The sequence below is a fragment of the Pantherophis guttatus genome, chromosome 11 (assembly GCF_059756535.1).
Source record: "Pantherophis guttatus breed Tessera chromosome 11, ASM5975653v1, whole genome shotgun sequence".
NCBI classification, from domain to species: Eukaryota; Metazoa; Chordata; class Lepidosauria; order Squamata; family Colubridae; genus Pantherophis; species Pantherophis guttatus.
In genome coordinates, this window is record NC_142073.1 from 25,577,815 (window position 1) to 25,598,683 (window position 20,869).

The 20,869-nt window shown below is 50.1% G+C and overlaps 2 protein-coding genes across 6 annotated transcripts; one reads left to right on the forward strand and one right to left on the reverse strand.

Moving 5' to 3' along the window:
• Positions 1 to 1,905: 1,905 nt before the first annotated feature.
• On the reverse strand, positions 1,906 to 5,960 carry ZNF319 (zinc finger protein 319). Of its 3 annotated transcripts, none has more exons than XM_034425592.3 (3): positions 5,829 to 5,960; positions 4,435 to 4,530; positions 1,906 to 4,317 (listed from the first exon to the last, which is right to left on the reverse strand). In XM_034425592.3, exons 2-3 carry the CDS (start codon positions 4,467 to 4,469, stop codon positions 2,571 to 2,573), a joined length of 1,782 nt encoding a protein of 593 aa, XP_034281483.1. In that variant the 5' UTR covers positions 4,470 to 4,530; positions 5,829 to 5,960; the 3' UTR covers positions 1,906 to 2,570. The 3 variants fall into 3 exon arrangements, with proteins under 3 accessions (XP_034281483.1, XP_034281485.1, XP_034281486.1); XM_034425594.3 differs by lacking the exon at positions 5,829 to 5,960 and adding an exon at positions 4,697 to 5,798; XM_034425595.3 differs by lacking the exon at positions 5,829 to 5,960 and adding an exon at positions 5,487 to 5,775.
• A 45-nt stretch (positions 5,961 to 6,005) lies between these two features.
• Positions 6,006 to 20,498, forward strand: USB1 (U6 snRNA biogenesis phosphodiesterase 1). 3 transcript variants are annotated; one of them, XM_087877169.1, is made up of 8 exons: positions 6,006 to 7,900; positions 8,095 to 8,187; positions 11,580 to 11,740; positions 13,498 to 13,681; positions 16,714 to 16,767; positions 17,594 to 17,699; positions 18,047 to 18,130; positions 18,970 to 20,498. In XM_087877169.1, exons 3-8 carry the CDS (start codon positions 11,623 to 11,625, stop codon positions 19,072 to 19,074), a joined length of 651 nt encoding a protein of 216 aa, XP_087733295.1. In that variant the 5' UTR covers positions 6,006 to 7,900; positions 8,095 to 8,187; positions 11,580 to 11,622; the 3' UTR covers positions 19,075 to 20,498. The 3 variants fall into 3 exon arrangements, with proteins under 3 accessions (XP_087733295.1, XP_034281489.1, XP_034281491.1); XM_034425598.2 differs by lacking the exons at positions 6,006 to 7,900; positions 8,095 to 8,187 and adding an exon at positions 10,034 to 10,630; XM_034425600.2 differs by lacking the exons at positions 6,006 to 7,900; positions 8,095 to 8,187 and adding an exon at positions 10,712 to 11,043.
• Positions 20,499 to 20,869: the final 371 nt, after the last annotated feature.

Here is a 20,869-nt window from a genome sequence, read left to right on the forward strand (position 1 = left end):
AAGGACAGGGTACAAACTCTTCCCCCAAAGCTGCAGGAATGTCGCCCTTTCTCCTCCATAAATGGTGCTGGGATTCTGCACTGGAGGGCAACAACAGGGGAGAACCTGTCTCTGTGCCCCAGATGGAAGGCCAAGCCAAGGGCATTTGGCTGACCACAAAAACCCGTTTGCTAGGCACATGACGGAGGGTTAGCCTTAAATTCTGTTGAGTGGAAGGCTGTGGATTGTTTCCCATCAAAACTCCATTCTGTAACATGTAATTTTGGGGTAATTTTCATTGGATGTTCTGTGGTTCGCTGTACACCACTTCAGCGTTAGGAGCTCCTGGTTGTTCCTCTGCTTAAATTCTTGGTTCAGACCTCTCAGTGTGCACACACACACGCACACACACACGTGTGTTTTTGTAGGTATAGGTATGCAAGTCTTGATGTATTCGGGTCTACTCCCGTGCATATATATATATCACTGCACACTAAGAGGTCCCAAGCAAGGATTTAAGCAGAACCACCAGGGGCTCGTAACACTGAAGTCTTGCTTGAAGTGCCAGAGGACATCCTGCAAGAAGGAACCCGTGGATTGGGCTTGGATTGGGCTCCATGCTTGATTTTGCCTGTCCATGCAGGCAAGTCTCCTCAGGAACTCTAGCTCCAAAGAAGAGAACTCCATGGGCCTTTTTGCTTGGGATTTCCAGCTCCCACTTCAGCTGCTTCACTGAGACCCAGACTGCCTGTTGCTTTTTGAACGCTAGGAGTGAAAATACAGCTTCCTCCCCCAAATGGAATGCTCTTGCCAGAAAGGAGGATTCCGTCTGCCGGGACCAAACTAACCCTCCATCCTGCAGGGCCCACAAGCTGACGGCCATTTCCCTTGAAAGATCAGCCCTGCTTTATATCAGACATGAGCCTCTCCGGTCCAGGGGGCAAAGGCAGCAAAGAACAAGGGGCCAGGAACTGTCCTTGGCCAAATCAGCCTGGATGACCTGGGCCTGACTCTCACACGGGGATCCAGGTGTCCCCAAGAAGATTCAGAATTGAGCTCAAAAAAAAACTCAAGTAAGAAGAGAGGTGCAGCACAGACAAAATGGGCTTCAGCAGGAGAGGTGGAAAATAGGCAGAAGAGGAAGAGTTTGGGGGAGGAGGGACAGAAACAATGGAGCCTGCAGAAAGGAAACCTACGAAGAAGACGGAAAGAAAAGCCGCCCAAGGGAAGGTCTTCTTGGCTCTCTGGAAAGGGAGGGGCCTGCTTCCATCTCACAATATCCTGCCTAGCGGGCTCTGGGCAAAGCCTTTCAAATGAGGCTGGAGCCTTCCCCCCAACTCCCCCCCCCGACAAAGAACTCCCACCTTTCCAAGACTGATGAATTCAAATTATTGGAGAATCCACTGTGCGCACTTTTGGAAGACTGTAAAACTGACATCCAGCTGAGCTACATGGTAGTTAATCACGACTTTTAAAAAAAGCACTTCCCAAAAGGAAAATTCCCTAAAAGCTACCTCTGCGCTGCTGGGTTGCCATGAAAAGGCCCAGGATCCACAAGAAGTCAGCAGCTCAGTTCCCCCACTCCAAACGGGTTATACTCTGCTCCTCCTTCAAATATGATCCACCCAAAGGGATCTGGGATAGAGAGCCCCCTCTTCTCCCCCACCGCCAAAAAAAGATAGCATCACTTGCTTTTTTTATACTGACCCCACGGCCGGTTTGCAGCGATCTTCTAATTTAATGCAGTAAGTGGTTCTACGTACCTCGTACACATGTATATGCACACACACACACACACACACACCTGCTCCACGCACACCGGTCCCCAATGAAGGCATGTGCAGAAGCTCAACTATCTCAAATCTGGTTTATCTGACTAGCAAATGCACCCTTTTTGTTTTTGGGTTCCAAAAGATACAATTCCAGGACAGATCAGTGCAGTTTTAATGTTTTCTGTCCAAGGTCTTCAGTTGCATGTCTTGCATGTTAACATTTCTCAGAGGTTACACAGAGAAGCCTATCTATTTATAACACAAGGAAGGGGTAGAAGGAGGCGGCTGGGGGGGGGGGTGTCTGCTCTAGCTTTATAATACGTTTAAATAGATAAATCGAGTTTTTCTCCATGCCCTTCCTGCTGCATTTCCAATGGCTGGAGTGGAGGAAATTCAGTCCTGATGGTTGTACACTACTGAAGCCAAAACAACCACCTAAGGGCTGCCGGCTGAAGCACCTGCATGGAGAAACCATGGCAATGAGTAAGAGGAGGCATTTCAGCCTGGCGTGCATGCCTCCCGAGCCCTTCTTCTCAGCCGCTCTCAGAGTCCTGCTCCATCGTTCACAAACAGCAGAGGCTTCACTCCAGAGACAGCCCTTTGCTTCGCAAACAGTGGAATCACGGCAGGGAGAGGCCAGAGCTTGGCAGGCTTGACGACCCAGTCTTTCCAAAGCTAGACACAGCCTTGGCACGGCACGGCCCCTTCGCTCCTGTGGCTTAGTTTACTCTGTCAGGTTTGCCCATCGAAGGGCTCTCTTCTGGCAGGCAGGGACCAGCTGCAGAAGGGCCCTAGAGCTGTGCTTGGCAGAGGAGCTGCTCAGGGCAGGCAGGGAGCCACCGTGTAAGTGCCTTCTGTGGAGGTGTGCTGCGCGCTGTGCTCCTGCAGCAAGCCCAGGTCCAGGAAGCGCTCGCCACACCACATGCACTTGTAGTGCTGCTCTCGGGTGTGGACCCCGTGGTGCTTGTTCAGGTGCTCCCTCTGTTTGAAGGCCTTCTCGCAAGAGGGGCACTTGTACGGCTTTTCTCCCGTGTGGACACGCCGGTGGCGCTGCAGGTCGGAGGCATACTTGAAGCGCTTCTGGCAGTCCGGGCACTTCAGGGGCCGTTCGCGGGCAGGATCACAGCGGTGCTGCACAAACTCTGAGGAGGAGAAGAAGCGCCGTTCACACAGGGTGCAGCGGAGGGGCTTCTCGGCACAGTGGGAAGCCAGCTGGTGCTTCTGCAAGGCGGAGGCACGCTTGTAGGCCTTGCTGCAGGCCGTGCATTTGAAAGGCCGCTCAGCACTCTGCACACAGCGGTGGCGCAGCAACTCAGAGGACTGACTGAAGCCTTTCTGGCAGGCGTTGCACTTGAAGAGGTTCTCGATGCCGTGGACGTGTTGGTGGTAGAGCAGGTGGGCTGGCTGCACAAAGCCTTTTTCACACAGGGAGCACTTGAAAGGCAGCGGGGCGGCTTCCTGCTCTGAAGACGGGGCAGGGACCACAGCCTTGTGAGTGCGGCGGTGACGCATGAGCGCATACTGTTGCTTGAAGCTCATCTGGCAAAGGTCGCACTGAAAGGGACGCTCCGTGCTGTGGGTGCGCTCGTGCTGCCGGAGGTCCGAGGGCCGCCGGAAGGCCTTGTGGCAAGCCGCACAACGGAAGGGCCGCTCACCGCTGGGCGTGCAGGGGTGCTGCAGCAGCTCTGAGGACTCTTTGAAGTGCAACTCGCAGACATTGCAGCGGAAGAGGTGGGCCTCGCCCGAGTGGGCGTACATGTGGCGCACCAAGTGGGAGCGGTGCTTAAAGGCCTTCTCACACACGGTGCATTTGTAGGGCCGTTCAGCGCTGTGGGTACGCTTGTGATGCACCAGGTGCGAGGACTGGCTGAAGCTCTTGTCGCACAGGCTGCATTTGTAGGGCTTCTCCCCAGTGTGCACCCGCTCATGTCGTGACAGCTCCGAGAGGTGCTTGAAGGGCTTCTGGCAGATAGAGCAGCTGTACGGCTTCTCCGCGGGGGTCCGGTTCAGGGCCGCTGGCTGCTGTGGTGGGGCAGGTTCCTCGGGAGCTGCCACTGCCGCTGCGGCCGCCTTGTAGGTCTTTTCACAGATGGAGCACTTGACAGCCGTGTTGCCATTATGGACACTGTGGTGTTGGGCCAGCGAGGTGAGCAGGGAGAAGCCCATCTTGCAGACGCCACAGACAAAGGGCTTCTGTTCCACCTGCAGGCACTGGTGCTCCAGGAGGTCCGTGGCCTGATGAAAAATCTTCAGGCACTGAGTGCACTGGAAGGAACGGTCGTGGCCACCTTGTAGGCATTGATGCTCCTGGGGGTTGGAGAGGTGAGACAGGTCGTGCCCACAAACCCCACATTTGGGAGAGGCCTCCCCACCGCCGCTGGCAGAGATGGGTGGGTGCTGCAACCCGCTGGGCTCCGGCTGCAGGAGGATACCATAGACGGCACAGCCCAAAGGGTTCTCGGTCACTGCACTGGGCGGAATGGGGTGCTCTGGAAGGGTGGCCGTGGCCCCGTGATGCGGGGGCTGCTGGGGGGGTGGCGGCTGCTGTGACCAGGTTTCTGACATGCTGGGGAGAAAAAGAGGGGGGTTCCACAATAACTGAGGCAGAGCAATCAAGGAAACCTATTCCTAGAGAACGATCACTAGAGTGGTCGTGCGAATCCTCGGAGGAGGGGCCAGCTACCTTTGAGACACATCAGACCAAAGCAGGCCAGACATCCCGGTGGTCACCTTGTGGTCCCAGCCCCTTGTCCTTCTTCCAGAAAGCCTCTGAAGGAACCTGCAAAGAAAGAGAATAGGCTAGTAAGAATCACCTGCAACTGCCTTTCCAGCAGAAGCGGATTTCAGGTTGGGATCAGGGTACAAGAGCTCCAAAACAAGGTTCCTTCACATGAAACACAGCATTGAAAACTGAGGATCAGAATCAGCAAGAGAATTTTGCTAACCAGGGCCATAGTTCAAGATCTGTCTCCCCCACCAGAGTCCCTGAATTGAAATATCTTGCTTTCTTCACCGCTATCTGGAGTTCACTCAATTCTGAAACAGAATTTCTGAATTCTGAAATCACGGTGCCTATTACTGCAGGCCTGGGAGCTCTTTATTTGAAGTCAGGAAGATCGGAAGTTAGGATCTGTGATCACCAGCCTGGAAAGAACAGTCTGCTCAGTTGCTGGTGGGCTACATTACAATCAGAAAAATACTCATTGCAAGGACCACTGATGGAAACAGAAGAAAACTCAAAGGAGCCTTAGGATCAGTCCCCTTTCTTTCAAAGGAAGCGACAGATTGCCTAAGAATGTTCACATGGCTTTCTCAGCTTTCGGCTCCACAGCTGCTCTCGGGGATCCCGGGTGCCTAGCGCACTGGGGAACAGAAGGGCTGCCCTTCCTTGATCCTGAGGCTTCTCTCCACTCAGGCCGCCCGGCTGCAGAGTCAGAGGGTCCCCCAGGCAAGTCCTGCCGAAGATGGGCACAAACCCCCAAGTCCCCGCAAAGGCCGCCAAGCACCAGACGTGCAGTCAGCCTAGCCTGGCGCTTGTTCCGACCGGGATGCTCTTCGGGGGCGGCACAAACCCGACCCGGATCCTCGGCCCGAAAGTGCCGCTCGTCCCCCGGCTCCGCAGAGCGGCCGCTCTTTCCGCTCCTCCACAGGCGGGCAAGGGAAGGCCTTCGGGCCGCCGGCTCTGCCTTCGGAAGGGGGGGGGGCTGGAGGGGGAGGCGCAGCGGCAGCCTTAACTCTGCACGGAGACGGGCCCGACCGGAGGAGCCGCCCAGGGCTCGTGGCTGCCAGGCCCTCCGGCTTCCATTCCGCGCCGCGACCCGCAAGGCCGCCCTCGGGGCTCCCGGGCCGCGCTTCCTCTGCCGCCCGGCGCTCCCGGCTCCTCTGGGGAAGCCCCGCGGGCGACCGAGAGGAGCGGTGGGGCGGCGGCCGGAAACCCCGGAGGCCGAGGGCGCCGACTGCCGGGCGGGAGAGGCCTGCGGGCTTCCCGGGCCCGGCAGACGGAGCGCGGCGCCCTCTCGCTCCGCCCCGCAGCGGCCTGGCTCGCCCGAAGCTCCCCGGCGCCGCCCTCCTGCCTACCTGGGGCCCGGCGCGCCGCCACGATCCCCGGGCTCGCGTAGCGGATGGGCGGGCGAGGCCGGCTGGCTGGGCGAAGAGGCGGGGGGGGGCCCGGCGGTCGAGGAGGCGCCCGGAGGAAGGGGCGGCGTCGGAGAAGAGCCGCGGAATCGGCGCTGCCCTCTGCCGGACCGCAGGGGCAGCCGCGTCGGACGCGAGGGGAAACTGCGGCGGGCGGGCGGGCGGGCGGAAGAGCGCCCCTGGTGGTGGGTCCGCCCGCTCTGCCTCTCCGCGGGCGCCGCTTGGCAAGGAAGGCCTCTCTGCGGCCTTGGCGGCAGCCGCGTGCGGACGCTCCCTTCCCCCCTCCCGCTGCCCTGCGGCGGGGTCCCAAGGAAAGGGGCCGAGGAGCGCTGGGCACCACAGGCGGAGCTGGCCGGTCCGTTGTGCCAACCGCCAAATGGCTTCTCTTGGAAGCCGCGGCGCTTCTGCCAGGGCTAGCCAGGATTGCCTGGCTCTTTGGGTAGCGGCAGCAGCCAGGCGGTCCTTGCTCCCCAAGCCCAGCCTTCGGCCCAGGCTTCGGTTGTTGTCTCCCAAGTGCAAATGTGCATTTTTGAACGACACCTTATTAAGTGAGAACCAATAAATATCAGTACCCTTTTATAGGCCAATCTGAGGGGTTAGCAACCCCCCTCCCCCCAATTTTCTGTCATCTGGGATTTTTGTCCCCTCATGTACATCCTTTATAAAAAAGGTTGAAGAGCACAGTCCAGTGGGCAGTCCTGACAACCAAACACTCATTTATTTTCCCCAAAGTTTCTGGGAGTTTAAAGTGAACACAGGGAGATCTAGAGTTCGTGCATCAAACTAAGTTATAATCTGAACAATGCTCCGTTAACGGGGCTTTTACAGGGTACTACTAAGCCTTGAGCTCTGATTTATAAAGCCCAATGCCTGGGCTCATGAAACCTGCTAGATTAAAACTAAAGCATTATGGCCCTGCATGTCGGTTGCCTGTGGGGTCTAATGTGACTGGTGAGACCCTTGCCATAGAGGTGGTAACAACCTGTAATTTTGTCCAACCGCTTCTCCACTCCTAGCGGGTGCCATCTGGGCCCTTCAGCCAATCAGATTTGCAGAGAGGCAATCTCACCCATTGCTGAATTGATCTCATTGCTAGGAAGTATTTCCTCACCTACAACAGATCCTACCTTCTTGTAATATAAGCCCACCATATTTTGTCCTGCGTTCTGAGAACCAGCTTTTCAAATGATCCTCACTTAATGACCACAGTTGAGCCCAGAATTTCCATTGTAAGTCACTGTGGTTATTAAGAGGTTACCACATGACTTAAAGCAAATCACCTAAGTCATTAAGCAAAAGGAATGGTTCTTAAACAAATCTACTCTTCAGCATGGGCATTTCCTTTAAAAAAAAAGTTTTTTTTTTAAAAAAAGAAACAGGGTGGGGTGGGGTTGAACAATTGTTAAATGATCAGTCATTAAGTGAGGACCACAGAATACAGACGAACTGTCAGGTCCCTGCCGGAACGCAGCCATTCCAAGAGAGGGGGGAGGCTTCTTGGGGCTGATTGCTTTCAATGCTTTGGCTTTAGTTGTAACTGCATGGGAATTAAAGAGGGGGACCGGTCCTTCAGGATGGATTCCCTCTCAGCTGGTTCCAGCCTGTTACTCAAGGCTGTGATGTCCCGAGGATGACCTGTTATCACTATCCCATCTTGGAATTCTCATAACACCTTTGCGGCATCGTATTGGCTACTGGTGGACATGGGGCTCTGGGTGGGGGTTGAACAGGGGAAATTAGCTTAATGCTTTGTGTGGGAATCTTCAGACTCCACCTGACTTCTCTGCAATCACTTCTCTCAGTAAAAGCTCCTTTTGAAATACCATCTGTTTCAAGAGTCATGCGTTCCTGAGAAGATAGCTGAGGCAGGGCCTTACATTAGGCGGAGTCTGCAAAATGGTCAACCCGGAGAGGCATCTGCCCTACTGAGGGGACCGTGCAAATGATGTCTGCTAAAGGCAGCGACCAGGAGGAAGCAGAATGCTGGGGTGAAGATGGCACTGAAGAGCTTGAAGGTTGAGAAATCTTTTTTTTTTATAATACTTTATTGATTTTAAAAAGAATTTTTAAAAAGAAAACATCAAATCTCGGTTAACATCTGAGGTGTCGTGCGGTTACATATTTACATTATGTACATATCAAGTATCTTCAAATCTACCATTATTAGAAATAGACATATTCTTATAGTCTTGTTCTCTTGTTCTTCAAGACAACAAGAAGAAGGTTGAGAAATCTATCCCCTCATTTAAACGAGAGGAGGGAACGCCGACCCCACCGGAGGGTCAACTCCAATGACCCCATGGTAAGTGGCCTGATCATACCTGTTACCATGCCCATAGAGTTACACCTCCTGGGGACTGGACTGAAGGCATCCCCAAAAGCCTGTACCAGATGCTTAGTGAGCCCAGCCCTGGTAGAGAAGTTGAGAATAAGCCTGAGAAAGCTAAAAGGACTAATCCCTTTTTGCCAGCTCAGTCACAGGGGACATTCCTGCCATTTTCGCCACCAAATCCCTAGGAGTCCAGATGGGGGGGCCCATTCAGAGGCTTTGAGCTTCATAGTAGCCCTGGGGATGGAAAAACCCTTCATACTGGGGCTGGGCTGGTTGAAAAAATGGAACCCATGTGTGGACTGGAGAAGGGGGCTATTGAAATTCCCTCCAGGGGACAAGCCCCCACATAGAGAGAGCAGTTGATCAGGCAGGCCTTATGCCAGGAAATGGGAGCAGCAATGCAAGGGAAACCCCTTCCGGTCATCCGCAGAGAATATCGAGACCTGAGGGATGTGTTTAGTGAAAAGGGGTCAGACGAGCTTCCCTCCCCCTGGACTGTGCTATTGAGATCGTTCCCAGGGCCAAGCTACCAAAACTGAAACTCTACTTGATGACCCCTAGGGAGTTAAATGAGTTACATGCCTTCATCGACAAGAACTTAACCCAGGGCTTTATCCAGCGGTGAAATCTGGCCGCAATTGGCCGCAATTGGCCAGTGGTAAAACAGATTAGAACCCACCACTGTCTGGCATGATCTGTTTTTGACCCATGTTGGCTTCTGATTATAACTTGGCTTGCTTCTAGGTGTTTGCAGATCTGTTGCTTGAATACCTTTTTCAGGCTCTTCCCAAATATTGATGTCAGACTGATTGGTCTGTGGTTTCTCAGATCCATTTTTTTCTTTTTTGAAGATGGGAACCACACCAGCTCTTTTCCAGCCCTCTGGTAGTTCCAGTGCTCTAGGATCTTTGAAAAATATGGTTCAGTGGTTCTGAGCTCATGTCTGCCAGCTCCTTCAAAACCCTGGGATGTAATCCATCTGGTCCTAGTGATTTGAACTCGTTTAGAGTTGTTGGAAGAAAAATCAAGCCTAGTTCCAAGCTGGGAGAAAGGCACTGGAAATAAAATGGGAGGCTGATTGGAAAGGATGACTGTTTATTGATGAGCAGAACCAACCACAGCCTGCATTTCTGGGACAGCTGACAAATTAGCTTGATGAGTGCAAGGATTTTTATAGTTTACAGTATTTTATAATTTTGAGATTTGCTTTGTCTGTTTTTATTATTTTATTAGTGGTCTATTATGTCCTAAAGGTCATGTCGTGTCCTTAATTCCATCACCTGGAGTTGAAGATGTTTTCTTTATGAATAGATTGGCCCTGATTTCTTAATGGGCACAAAATATCCATCTCTAAAGATTTCAGGCATCTGCTGGAGGCTTGTTGGGGGGTGCTTTCTGCCATTTCTCTATTTCCTTTGGGGGAATATAATATTCTGCCTCTTTTAATGTTCCCCCAAATATTTAATTCCTTTAGGGGGGGGCTTCTCACAGAGTGTATAGGGGTTCCCTTGCCATTTTTTTGTCTATTTTGAGTTTTATTCCTAATATCTATATTTTATAGTACTGTTTTTGTACATTGGGCTATTTTTCCCTTTTGCATGAAGACAAATGCAAAAAATGAATTAAGCAGCTCTTTCTCCCTGTTGCTTGTCATCTCCTTCCCCTCTTCTATTAGTGAACCAATCATTTCCTTGACCTTATTCTTGTTTTTTACATGTTGAAAGAAACTTTTATTATGACGACTACAGAGTCATCTCCCTAGCCTTCCGTTTTTAATTCCGCCCTCTTGGGATAACTCCTTTTCCTTCAATGCCAGTCTCGAGCTCTGGGCAAATCCACGATGCCCGGAGAAGCTCGGCCAGCCTGAGCTTGCAGGAGAGGCGTCCAGGGAGATTCCCTCGTCCCACCCGCCGGCCGCCTCCCGCTGCTCTGCCGACCCCTCCCCCATAAAGGCGCCCCTGGGTCTCCGGGAAGCAGGTGGGGAACCCTCGAGGCCATCGAAGCCACCCCGCGAGGAGACGAGCCAGGCGCCGGCTCCTACGCAGGAGGGAGAGAAAGGCCTCCGCTTCCCGTGGCCCGCCCCCCCTCCCCCCCCCCCGCTCCGGTTGGTGAGGGAGACGGAGGTGGCCACTCAGCGCTCCGTTCACCTGCTCCGCAGGGGAACCGCCCACCGGAAGCGGGCCGGCGGAGACGACTTTATAGGCCGTAAACCCTCATCGGGGGGCGGATGTCATTTCTGCGCAGGCGTGACCTTTCGGTTTCCTCTTCCGGCCATGAGGGCGGCGTTGGTGGACTACAGCAGCTCCGGCTCGGAGGACGAGAGCGAGGCCGCCGCCGCCGCCCGGGAAAAGAGCAGCGGGGACGCCCGGTCTGGCCCGGCGGGCGGCCGCGGTTTCTCCCCTCCGGGCAGCAGGTGAGCTTGAGGCGGTGCCGGTGAGGCCTTGGGCGCCTCCGCTCTCCCCCCCTCCCTCCCTCCCGAGGGCGGCAGCTCTTTCCCCGCAGCGGAGGCTGGGCCGGCTGCGCCTGCGCGGCGTTCGTGGGGCCCGAGGCCCCGTCCCGGCTGCCTTGGCAGAGCCGGCCAGCCCAGGCTCCAGCGGCAGCGGGTCGCCTCTTCCCGGGGTGGCTGCTGTGGGCAGAGGGGCGGCCGGGCCTCTCTCTGCGGCGCTGGTCTCCTGCTCAGACTCGGGCTGGGCCGCGCTAATAGTGCCCGAAGCCCCCGGAGGCTCTGAAGCCGCAACGAGGTCGCAATGTGCCAGGAGGAGGAAAAGGCCAAGGACTTTCCGGGCTCCGAGGCCTCCTGGGGTTGCAGCACAGGGGCAACATCTGGTATCGGGGGGGGGGGCGGGGGGGCTTCCTCCTCCTGGGGCGGAAAGTGGCAGAGCACAGCAGGCTTTGGACTCGCCTGTTGACTCAAACCAACTTGGTTGGTGCAATAAACTCCATAAACACAATAAGTAAAACCAACATATTTCAAGCTACCCCAGACTGGAATGTTCTGGAAAAGGCAGTTCTGCTCTCTCAGCCCCGTGAAACACGCCTAGCCCTCCTCAAGTCACCTTTTCCTTAAGGTGGAGAAATTTCTCATTAGACAAGCTGCAATATTCCATGCCCAGAGTTCTGACCTGTTTTTTCCCTATTTTTTCACTTGATATCAGTGGGGAGAGTCCGTCCCTCTGTGGCCTAGTCCCAGAATACCTCTTTGCCCTGCCCTAACTGGAAAACCCCACCCTTTCCACTTACTCTAACTGGACAAGTGGTGCTGTTGCTGTTGGACAGGGATAGAGTCTGTTCCAAGGCTGTTTGTCTTCTGATCTTTGAGCAGAAAATGCTTCGGCTGCCAACTCTCTCCATCCATTTTGCAGAGCTGCAGTGCCCTCCCTCCCCTTGCCAGACAGCGTGCGGAGGATGTTCAAGGATCAGGAAGAGAAGGAAAGGGTGGTGGATGACTGCAGTAAACATGAAGGCCGCCTGCGGACATTTCCTCATGAACGAGGCAACTGGGCAACCCATGTGTACATGCCGTGTAAGTCTCTCTTGATGTTTCCCCCTTCTCTGGAAGAGGAGTGGAGGATTGGCCCTGGCCTTGGGAATCTTTATGGCTGTCTTGAGCAGAGTGGAACAGTGGAGCAAGGCTTTCTCTGCTTCTGACCTGCCCAGAGAGCTAATTTTTCTAACATTTCTAAAGCAATGAAAGAATTTTGGGTTTCTGGAAAAAAAATGACAATGTGTGTGTGTGTGTTTTAATGTACCCGGTTTGGTGCATTCTTTTCCATAAGTACTTTGTTGATTGGAGAAATGCATTGCAAAATTGAAGGAACTGGTGGAGGATTTAACATTATTCCCCCCCCCCCCCACCCCATCATAGTCAGATCACAACCTGGTGTCCTTGAGATTCTGTTATGCCATCCCTGTCTACAGGGAGACCATTTGAGTGGACTATCCTGCCAATTGATGGACTCAGATGAATTCCAGATGGAATTGGAGGGTGGGCGTGGGGGTGGGGGGACGGCTGTCCAGAGGAACTTGTTGAACACTCAATGCACAAAGATTGGTTCCCAGTTGGATTGTGGTGCAGGTCCATGTGGGATGCCTGGTGAAAGGTCTTGCTCACTTATCTGGGGACAGTTCGATTCTGTTTGACCAAGGAAGTGAACAGGGTCCTCAGCATGGACATTGCAGCCATCTGTCAATTAGATCCTCGTCCCTGCTGATTGGTGAAAGCCTCCAGGATGGTGATTGGTAGGTTCAGGCAGTGAGCAATTCCTCACTGCAAGAGAGCCTTTTAAGGAGTCCCTGGTTGGCCCCTTCCTCAAAAAACCATTGCTTGATCCCACTTGCCTGGACACTTTTGTCCCATTTCCCACCTTCCCTTTCTAGGGAAACTGTTAGAAAAAGTGGCTGCTTGGCAGCTTCTGGGGGTCTGGACCGCTTCCAGTCAGGCTTGGTTATGGGACAGAAACAGCATTGATTTTGGATGATCTCTGGTGAGAGCAGGATAGGGCTAGTGCAGCCATCCTTGCTCGTGATCTCTCAGGAACTTTCAATACCATTGTCTGGGATTCTGACCACCCCAAGGCAGAAGGGATGCCAAGGGACTGGAAAGCAGGCAGAGAAAAGCCCCCCATATAGTGAGATCCTACAGAGAGCAATTGAAGGGATGGGGCTTTTGAGCCCAAAGAAGAGAAGAGCCCTTTCAACCTTCCAATGGACAGGGGTGGATATATTTTGCACAGCTCTTGAGGGCAAAACTCGACCCAATTGGTGGGACCTTTTAGGGAGTGGTCTAAACTGAAAATAAGAATTTCCTGACAGTAAAACCTATTAAGTAGTGGAGTTGCCTAGCTCCTGAAGTTGTAGGGCTGGACAGCCATTTATCTGGGAGGGATCTGAGGATTCCTGAACCTGGCAGAGAGTGGATTGGGAGGTCTGGCAGTTAGTCTGCTGCATGGTAAATGGTCAACTCAATCACACTGGCCATGCCCTCCCATGGCGGTCATCTTGCAAAGGTCCTCCCAACCCTGGGATTCTAAGTACACCTTGGGCCTTTCTGGCATCCTTGGCCAGGGCAAAAAGCATTTTTAAGGCAGTGGTTCTTAACTGGGCATTATTAGGGCACAACCTGTAATTGCTTGTTTGCGAACTGTTTGGGATTCCTGCTGTTGAGATGCTTGTGTAAAATAGTAGACTTGGGGGAGGGAGTTGGGGTGGAGTGGTAATATTATTTGAGACCAGAAAAAGGGGTCATATAGTTTAAGAGCACCTGTTCTGCTTTTTCCACAGGCAAAGCTGGGGAGGACTTTCTGGATTTACTGCAGCTCCTCCTAATCTGTGGGCGCGCTTATGTGCCTCTGCTGACGGGACAGGAAGAATTCCACATCAGCCTCTCTCAAGGTGTAGTGTTGCGCCATCACTGGATCAACTCTTTTGTCCAATCCCTCAAAGAACGCTTGTCTTCCTGCCACAGGTGAGGCCCATAGTCCATGCTGGCAGTGAGTTTCTGTCGTGACTGATAGCATAGGACTTACAGGCTGCTTTGGGGAGGTTATCTGGCTTCTGATGAGCAGATGAGCAGATATGGGCAAAGCAGAAACAGAAGCCCATCAGGTATTGATAAATGCCTGTGGGGTAGGAGACAGCATACATAAAATCCCACAGGAGGGGACACCTGTTGTGGCTACAAGCAGTGGCATTTTTCTTCTGCAGAGTGTTTCTCAAATTTCTCAAGTTTTAAACTGCATGGACTTCAACTCCCAGAATTCCCCAGCTGCAAGTCCACATATCTTACTCTTGCCGAGATGGAGAGCCTCTATTCTAAAGTCACAACTGTTAAAGATATTGTTGTGTTAACAACCAGCAGAGCGTAGAGCACATGGAAACGGTGCTGAGAGCAATAATGAATACAATACATATAAACTGATTTATCAAAGTTTTTACTTAGTAGTGAAAAACAATCTCATAGTCTTTAATCAATCCAAGTCTTAGCCAATCATAATCAGTCCAGAAATACAAAATTCTTCTTACCAGTTTGTAGTAAAAGGATCAAACAGGAACAATATAAATAGTTCTTAAAAACAGAATAAATAAACCATGATCACATTAGACCATGTAAGAGATCAAGTAGAAATTACAAAACAGCAGTAGATAATAAATAGTAGCAAGTTCACACTGATAACAGGTCACGATGGTGGCATGTCCACAATGATTACATTCAAGCTCTCCTTAAATACAGTTACTACAGAGCTTATCCAATCAGGATACAATGACTCAGCATTACAATGACTCAGCAGTACTTCTTAAAGTCATAGAATACATATTCATCATGTTTTTTGTTTTTTTTAAAATTTGATTTATATATGCCGTCCTTCTCCGGAGACTCAGGGCGGCTTATAATGTGTTAAGCAATAGCCTTCATACGTTTGTATATTTTATACAAAGTCAGCTTATTGCCCCCACAAACTGAGTCCTCAATTTAACCTACCTTAGAAAGGATGGAAGGCTGAGTCAACCTTGAGCCTGGTGAGATTCGAATTTACAGTAATTGCAGACAGCTGGTGTTAATCACAATGCTATCAGTCTGCTGAGCCACCAGGCCCAATGTTAGCTTATATATTGCCTGGCCAACCTGTTAGGCAAGCATCATATCCTAACATACTCCCCTTTGGATAGGTCAATATATACTGGTTCATATTCTCAAGCCATAGTTTTCACAGCACATCTTATGTTTAATTGCACCCTGCGCTTTGGTGAAATTATTGGCAATATTGTTTTCGGACATACAATATTCCAGTTGGACCATATTGCTTTGAATACTCTGACGAACATTTAAATAACAAATGTCAGTATACTTAGACCTTGTCTTAACTGCCAAATTGGTCGCCATTTTTATGGCAGCTTGGTTATCCTCAAAAATTATAATTGGATAATCTACCTTCAAGCCGACATCCATCATTAGTTGTTTATAATATATCAGATCGGTACACACTAGTGACAAACATGAGAATTCTGCTTCCATAGTGGATAGACTAATGTGTTTCTGCTGTATTGATTTCCATCCAATTAGACAGTTTCCTAACATCACAATACATGATGTAGATTTTCTGGTGGTCAAATCAGTAGCAAAACTGGCATCAGCATATGCGCTCAGTATAAGATCACGGTTAGGTTCCAAATAGGCATAATGCATTGTCATTTTTAAATATCTCATTATCCGCTTTGCGGCTTGCCAATGCCGATCTGTTGGCTCTGCATTATATCTTGCTAATTGGTTTACGCTATATGAAATATCAGGTCTCGACCAATTGCTGATATATGATAGACTTCCTATTAGAGATTGATAGATCTCCTTGCTAAATCCAGGACTTTGGATTTCTCTATGTTGAAAATCCTGAGCCATAGGAGTTTTAGCTGGCTTTCATAGCTCCATACTATAGCGTTTCAACATTTGACTTATCTTGCTAGACTGAGACAGTCCTAACAACAACAGAGCAAAACAATGATGTTGCAAAGGGGCCATAAACTGCTGCTTTTTCCTGTGTCTTGTGTTGGTCTTTCTGAGGGGAAGGTTTTTGTTTGCTTGTTTTTTAATTATGTTATATCTACAAAGAGTTGTATTTCATGCCCCAAGGCAGTAGAAAGCCATGGCACTAATTTTCACCAGATGTGACAAGAAGGCAAGAAAATTGCAGAGCTGCTGACTATGGTAGAGCTCCGGTCCCCTCCTCCCCCAGCTGACAGTTCATGATGCCTGAGAAGCACCTGCCCTTCAGGAGTCCTTGACTGCACTTCCCACGCATGGAAGTGGCAGTCTTTGGGGTCAGGGACATTTCTGATAACATGTACTGGGGGCCTTGCAAGATGGCTGCCATGGGAGGCCATGGCTGGCATTAATGAGTTGCCTTTTACTACGTAGCAGACTGGCTGCCAAAATGCTGTTGGCCGTCCCAGAGAGGCTCTGTGGGCCTCAACATGTTGCTGCAAGCTTCCATTCCCATCATTAACTCTGAACTTTGGAGATCAGACTGGCCCCAACTCCGTCAGCCCTTTGTAAGGCCCTAAAAACCTGTCTATTTCTCAAGCCTGGGGCGCTGAATGTCACAAGGGCCCTGTTCCCTGGCTGTATTGCTAATTGGCCAAGTAGCTTGCTTTTGTGTATGTTGAATTAGATACTTTCAATGTTTTTCACTGGTTTCCTGTTTTTATTGTTTTTATATGTTGTTTTTTATCTTTAATCGTAATATATTTTCAGAATTGTAAGCTGCCAGAGTCATTGAGATGAGCGTCCATAGAAATTGAACTAGTAAATAAATTAGGCAAGTGTCCCCAAATCTCAGCATGCAATGAAGGAGGGAAAAATAGCACAATGATTAAATTGGCATAATTGAATTGGGTATCGAAGCTTGGAAGTGTCATCAGAAAGTCCCGGAGAAGCAGAGAGGTAGCTTCGTCTTGTTTCTGCCTTTCGTTTCCAGTTTAGTTGGAATCTCTGCTGTTTTTCAGATTCATCTTCAGAGCTGATCAAATGAAGGTTTATACCAATGAGACCAAAACCAGGTGGGTGAAGGATTGTTGATCTCCCCCCTCAGATGTGGAGAGCCTTGTGGGCTAGAAATAAAAGGACCTGGCCATTAGTGTGGGAAGATTGCTTCAGTTGCATTAGCAAAATATTTCTGGATATGAAAAGGAGGACAGGATGGGCAGGTGTGGTCTCAGCAAGTCCAATGTGGCTTTTCCAACTCCAGGATAGTCCCTGCTCAGGGGTTTTGTCTGCCCCTGTTACGATTCCAAATTGGGGGTGTTTGAATGGATGTGCCTCTATCCTGGAGGGGAGGGGCATTGGCTTCCATGGCATAAGGACTGTGGAGACTGGCAGAGGGAAAGGAGCTCTCTTGGAAATGTTCTACATGAATCCCCCCCTCCACCACTTCAGCAGATAGGGGTGGAGGTTTCCTAACAAGGACTGCAATTCCTTGTTCCTATTGGAATTCCTACAATTTCACCAGCCCCCCAAATTTGGCCACTCCTCCCCTTCCTTCCTTTCAGCCCCCACCAAGGTCCAGGGCATCCCTGCTCAGCAGATTTCCTCCATTAAATCCTCCTCAGCTAATGCAGGTGGTGCTTCTTCAGTACAGTTGCCTTCTTACCGGAAAGTGGTCCTTTGCTTTTATGCTTCTGTTTCCCCTGAACTTTAAAACCTTTTGTGCTGTCAGTTTGGCATCGCCCAAAAGCCATGCACATCTCCAAGAAAGCCTTTCTGTTTTCTGCAGGTGCCCTGTTTCCATGCACTCTTCTCTTGTGTTTGGGAACCGAGTTGCTATCCCTGCGAGATGTTGACAGTGGAACAACTGCTGCAAGTTACTCTCTAAAAATCTTCTTGCAGGACCTTTGTTGGCTTAGAAGTCTCTTCAGGACATTCTCAGATGTTGGAGTTGGTTTCAGAAGTGGATGAAGTAATGGAGGAATTTAACCTAATGCCTTTTTACAAGGTGAGGCTTGTAGCCATCTCAGGGAAAATAAGAAGTTACTGCTTTAGAATGAGTCTCTGGAGGAAGCTGAATGGTAACACTTGAATAATCAATTAAGCAGCTATTTAAATGCACTTCCAACAGCTCCAGTCTTCTTGTTTCCCTCCACTCTGCTTAGGGTAGTCAGTATTCCATTACCAATATTTGATTCTTTTACTTCTGTTCTTTTATGAACTCTGAACCATCTTGCAATGCAGACTATAGCTCCAATTTATTCTAATTGAAGTGTTGGCAGTCAGTGCGCTATGCTGTGCTTGGCTATGCTGGTGGACCTTTCTCTGATCTTGACCACTGCTTGTTGCTCATAGGATCCCTCGTTCCACCTGAGCCTCGCCTGGTGTGTGGGGAATATGTCGGAAGCCCTCGGAGGCCAGTGTATTCAGGAAATGCAGGTAACCAGCCTTGGAAGCCTTTCGCTTTTGGGAAACTTGCTGCCAGGCAAGGAGGAGGGATCAAGTAGGGAATTAGCCTTGAGTGATTGCACAGCCACAAGAGAACTAGGGCTGACACACACACACACAAACAAACACGCACGCACGCTGTTTGTTCCCAAGAGAAGGCAAGCAGTATAGGGAGATTCTTGTATTATAGGCAGAGTTCAACAAAGTAGTCAGCTTGAACCCTACATTTATAGGTCTGATTGTGTGTGGCTGACATTAGCAGAGAGACAGTTGGGTCACCATACAGGTCATTCTGTGTCCCAATTTTGAAATGGACTTGGTTCAAACTTCAAACATGTTCAAGGTGGATCCATGTTGGATCCAGTTCTCTACCAGTCAGGTTAGAAGATCCGGTTTTCTCACCTTTCTTTTTTGATGAAGCCTGGAGTGAGTGTAAAGACCCAGCTGGCTGTGAGGGGAAGAGCGGAAGATTGTGACCAGAGACAGCATGAGACATGCACTGATTGGCTTAAACAATCTGCATTTCTTGACGCACCTTTTCAACTTGCAGATATGCCCAAGTCATACAGCCTTTCCTCTCCAGAGGGAATTTACAAGAGCCTGGCCCTTACAATTGTTTTAGCAGTGGAAGACTGAGCAGGCAATTAGGATGAAGGCACATGTGAAGGGGGCTCCTGGCATTTGCAGGGATCCAGCTGTGTAGGCTTTAAGCAACTTGGAATGAGGTTAGGGACCAGTGGATAAGCGAAGGACTGAGCCAAGCTGGAGGCAAAAGTTGATGCTGATGAATTCTGCCAGGCTTGTCTTATTTTGCTTCCCTGTTGTTGCAGGAGATTGTGGATGACTTTGAGGAGTCAACCCACTTGCTGCGAATTCCTGGGACTGAAGTCCGTTGCAAATCTGGCAATAAGGTCTTCTCGTTTCCTCTGAGATAGAGAAGCCCAGGAACAATAACAATCAATTTGCAGTAGAAACCATCAGCCCTTTTCCAAAGATGGTCAGGGGTGCCACCGGATTCCCATGAAGTCCATTGGGAGCTCAACTACCCATGGCAGCAGTAGACCATCCAACAGCACATTTCAGAGCCACGGCAGTTAATGCCCTCAGGCCTCTGCCAGGCCAGCTCCTACTTTGTTCCACTCCAGTTCTCAGCTGCTGGAGAAACACAAAGTATGGGAGCCAGTGAGATGTTTCTCCAAGCTGCAGGATTTTGTTTTGTAGAAGGCTGATCTCGGGGCGAGAGGCTGCCGGAGGATGCCTTGGGCATGGCGTCTGGTCATTTTGAGAGTGGACCACAGGTGAAATGAAGAAAAGGAGAGCCAATTTTCTTCATTGTCGGTTTCAGACACTTTGCTGAAAGGGTTCATCAAAGCTTCCTGGATAAGTGACTGCTCAGAACCTGCTTTGATTGTTCCGTTGGAATTGTGGCAAAAAAATCATAAACGGGATAAAGTAAGAAATGTGTATTGGAGCATTGGAGTTAGATGAGCTCTCCCAGGCACATACTGACAAAATACTGAATTCCTCTAGGCCAGAATCCAAACTGAACCTTTCATTTGTCCATCAAAAGTACAGCAGTGGCCTTGAACGGCATTCAGATATCCCTAACTTACGAGAACTGGAAAAGGTAAACTCAGTGCGATCCATGCTTATTTCCCTGCTTTCTGGAGAGGAACCGGGCAGGGCTGTGGAAAAAGACTCACCTTGTTCCCCTGAAGAGCGTGATCTAGGTAATTTTGAGATTTGTTTCCCGCATTCTCATGATCCAAGAAAGAAACTTGTGAATGCAATAAATCAAAATACCGGCTGAGAAATGTGATGGGGCAGATCACAGAACTGAAATGTTGCAAGCTTTTGGCTTAGTCAGTTTCTATTGGCCCTCCCTAATAGGAATCCCTCCAGTAGCGCCAACTTCAGCTCCTGTGAGCTCCTGCCTTTTGGGGATACAGCAGTTATTGCCAATGTCGTCCTGGTGGGCTTTGGGCCCCTTCTATTAAATGTCATTTTATGGGAAGTGTGCCTTTTCTGCTCACCCCATCCCCCTGGGACCGCCTTCCCTGTGGTTCCCAAATGCCCTCAAGAGCTCCGATGTGTCGGTGGGACCCCCATTGGGTTGATGATTTGATTGGTTTAGTCGGGGCTGCCCAGGGAGTGTTATGTTTTTGACTTTATTGTTTTCTGTTTGTAAGCTTCCTATATTCCGTGGGGTGGACGGCTATAATAAATTGAAATAAGTAATGTATTTTGTTAGAGAAAGTGTACTAAGCCAGGACAAAATGTGAATGTTAAGGCAGAATTTTTTCAATGCCCAATACATTATTTCTCTTGTAACTAATGAATAAAGACTAGATTGTCTGTCTGTCTGTCTGTCTGTCTGCCATATGGAACATTCACATCACATGTTTAATAAAAATACAAGAGACACAAATACAAAATATGAAATATAAAAAATCAAACGTACGTTTTTATTACAAATGCAATTTTTGCTTCATTTGTCTCCATTATAGGCTTTATTTTGGTACTCTGTCACTATATCTTGGATAGTTGGTTTTTCGGCCCGCAGTCACAATTCGGTGGATGGCATTTTGCCTCACTTACACAGGGCATCTGCAGATCATCCATGGCTGGTTCAGTGTTGTCCATGTTGCACAGGCTGGTCAAATCCTGGTGGCTTTTCCAAGATGAGGGGCAAACGAGGAGGCTGAGAGGAGGAAAGGCCAAACATTGGTG

Excerpts from the sequence above, each read along its gene's own strand:
- ZNF319 (XM_034425592.3), bottom strand. The coding sequence starts at position 4,469 with ATGTCTGGCCTGCTTTGGTCTGATGTGTCTCAAAG. Across the intron at positions 4,318-4,434 it reads TGGTCTGATGTGTCTCAAAG|CATGTCAGAAACCTGGTCAC; the intron begins GTAGCTGGCCCC and ends TTTTCTCCCCAG.
- USB1 (XM_034425598.2), top strand. The coding sequence starts at position 10,491 with ATGAGGGCGGCGTTGGTGGACTACAGCAGCTCCGGCTCGGAGGACGAG. Across the intron at positions 10,631-11,579 it reads TTCTCCCCTCCGGGCAGCAG|AGCTGCAGTGCCCTCCCTCC; the intron begins GTGAGCTTGAGG and ends TCCATTTTGCAG. Across the intron at positions 13,682-16,713 it reads CGCTTGTCTTCCTGCCACAG|ATTCATCTTCAGAGCTGATC; the intron begins GTGAGGCCCATA and ends GCTGTTTTTCAG.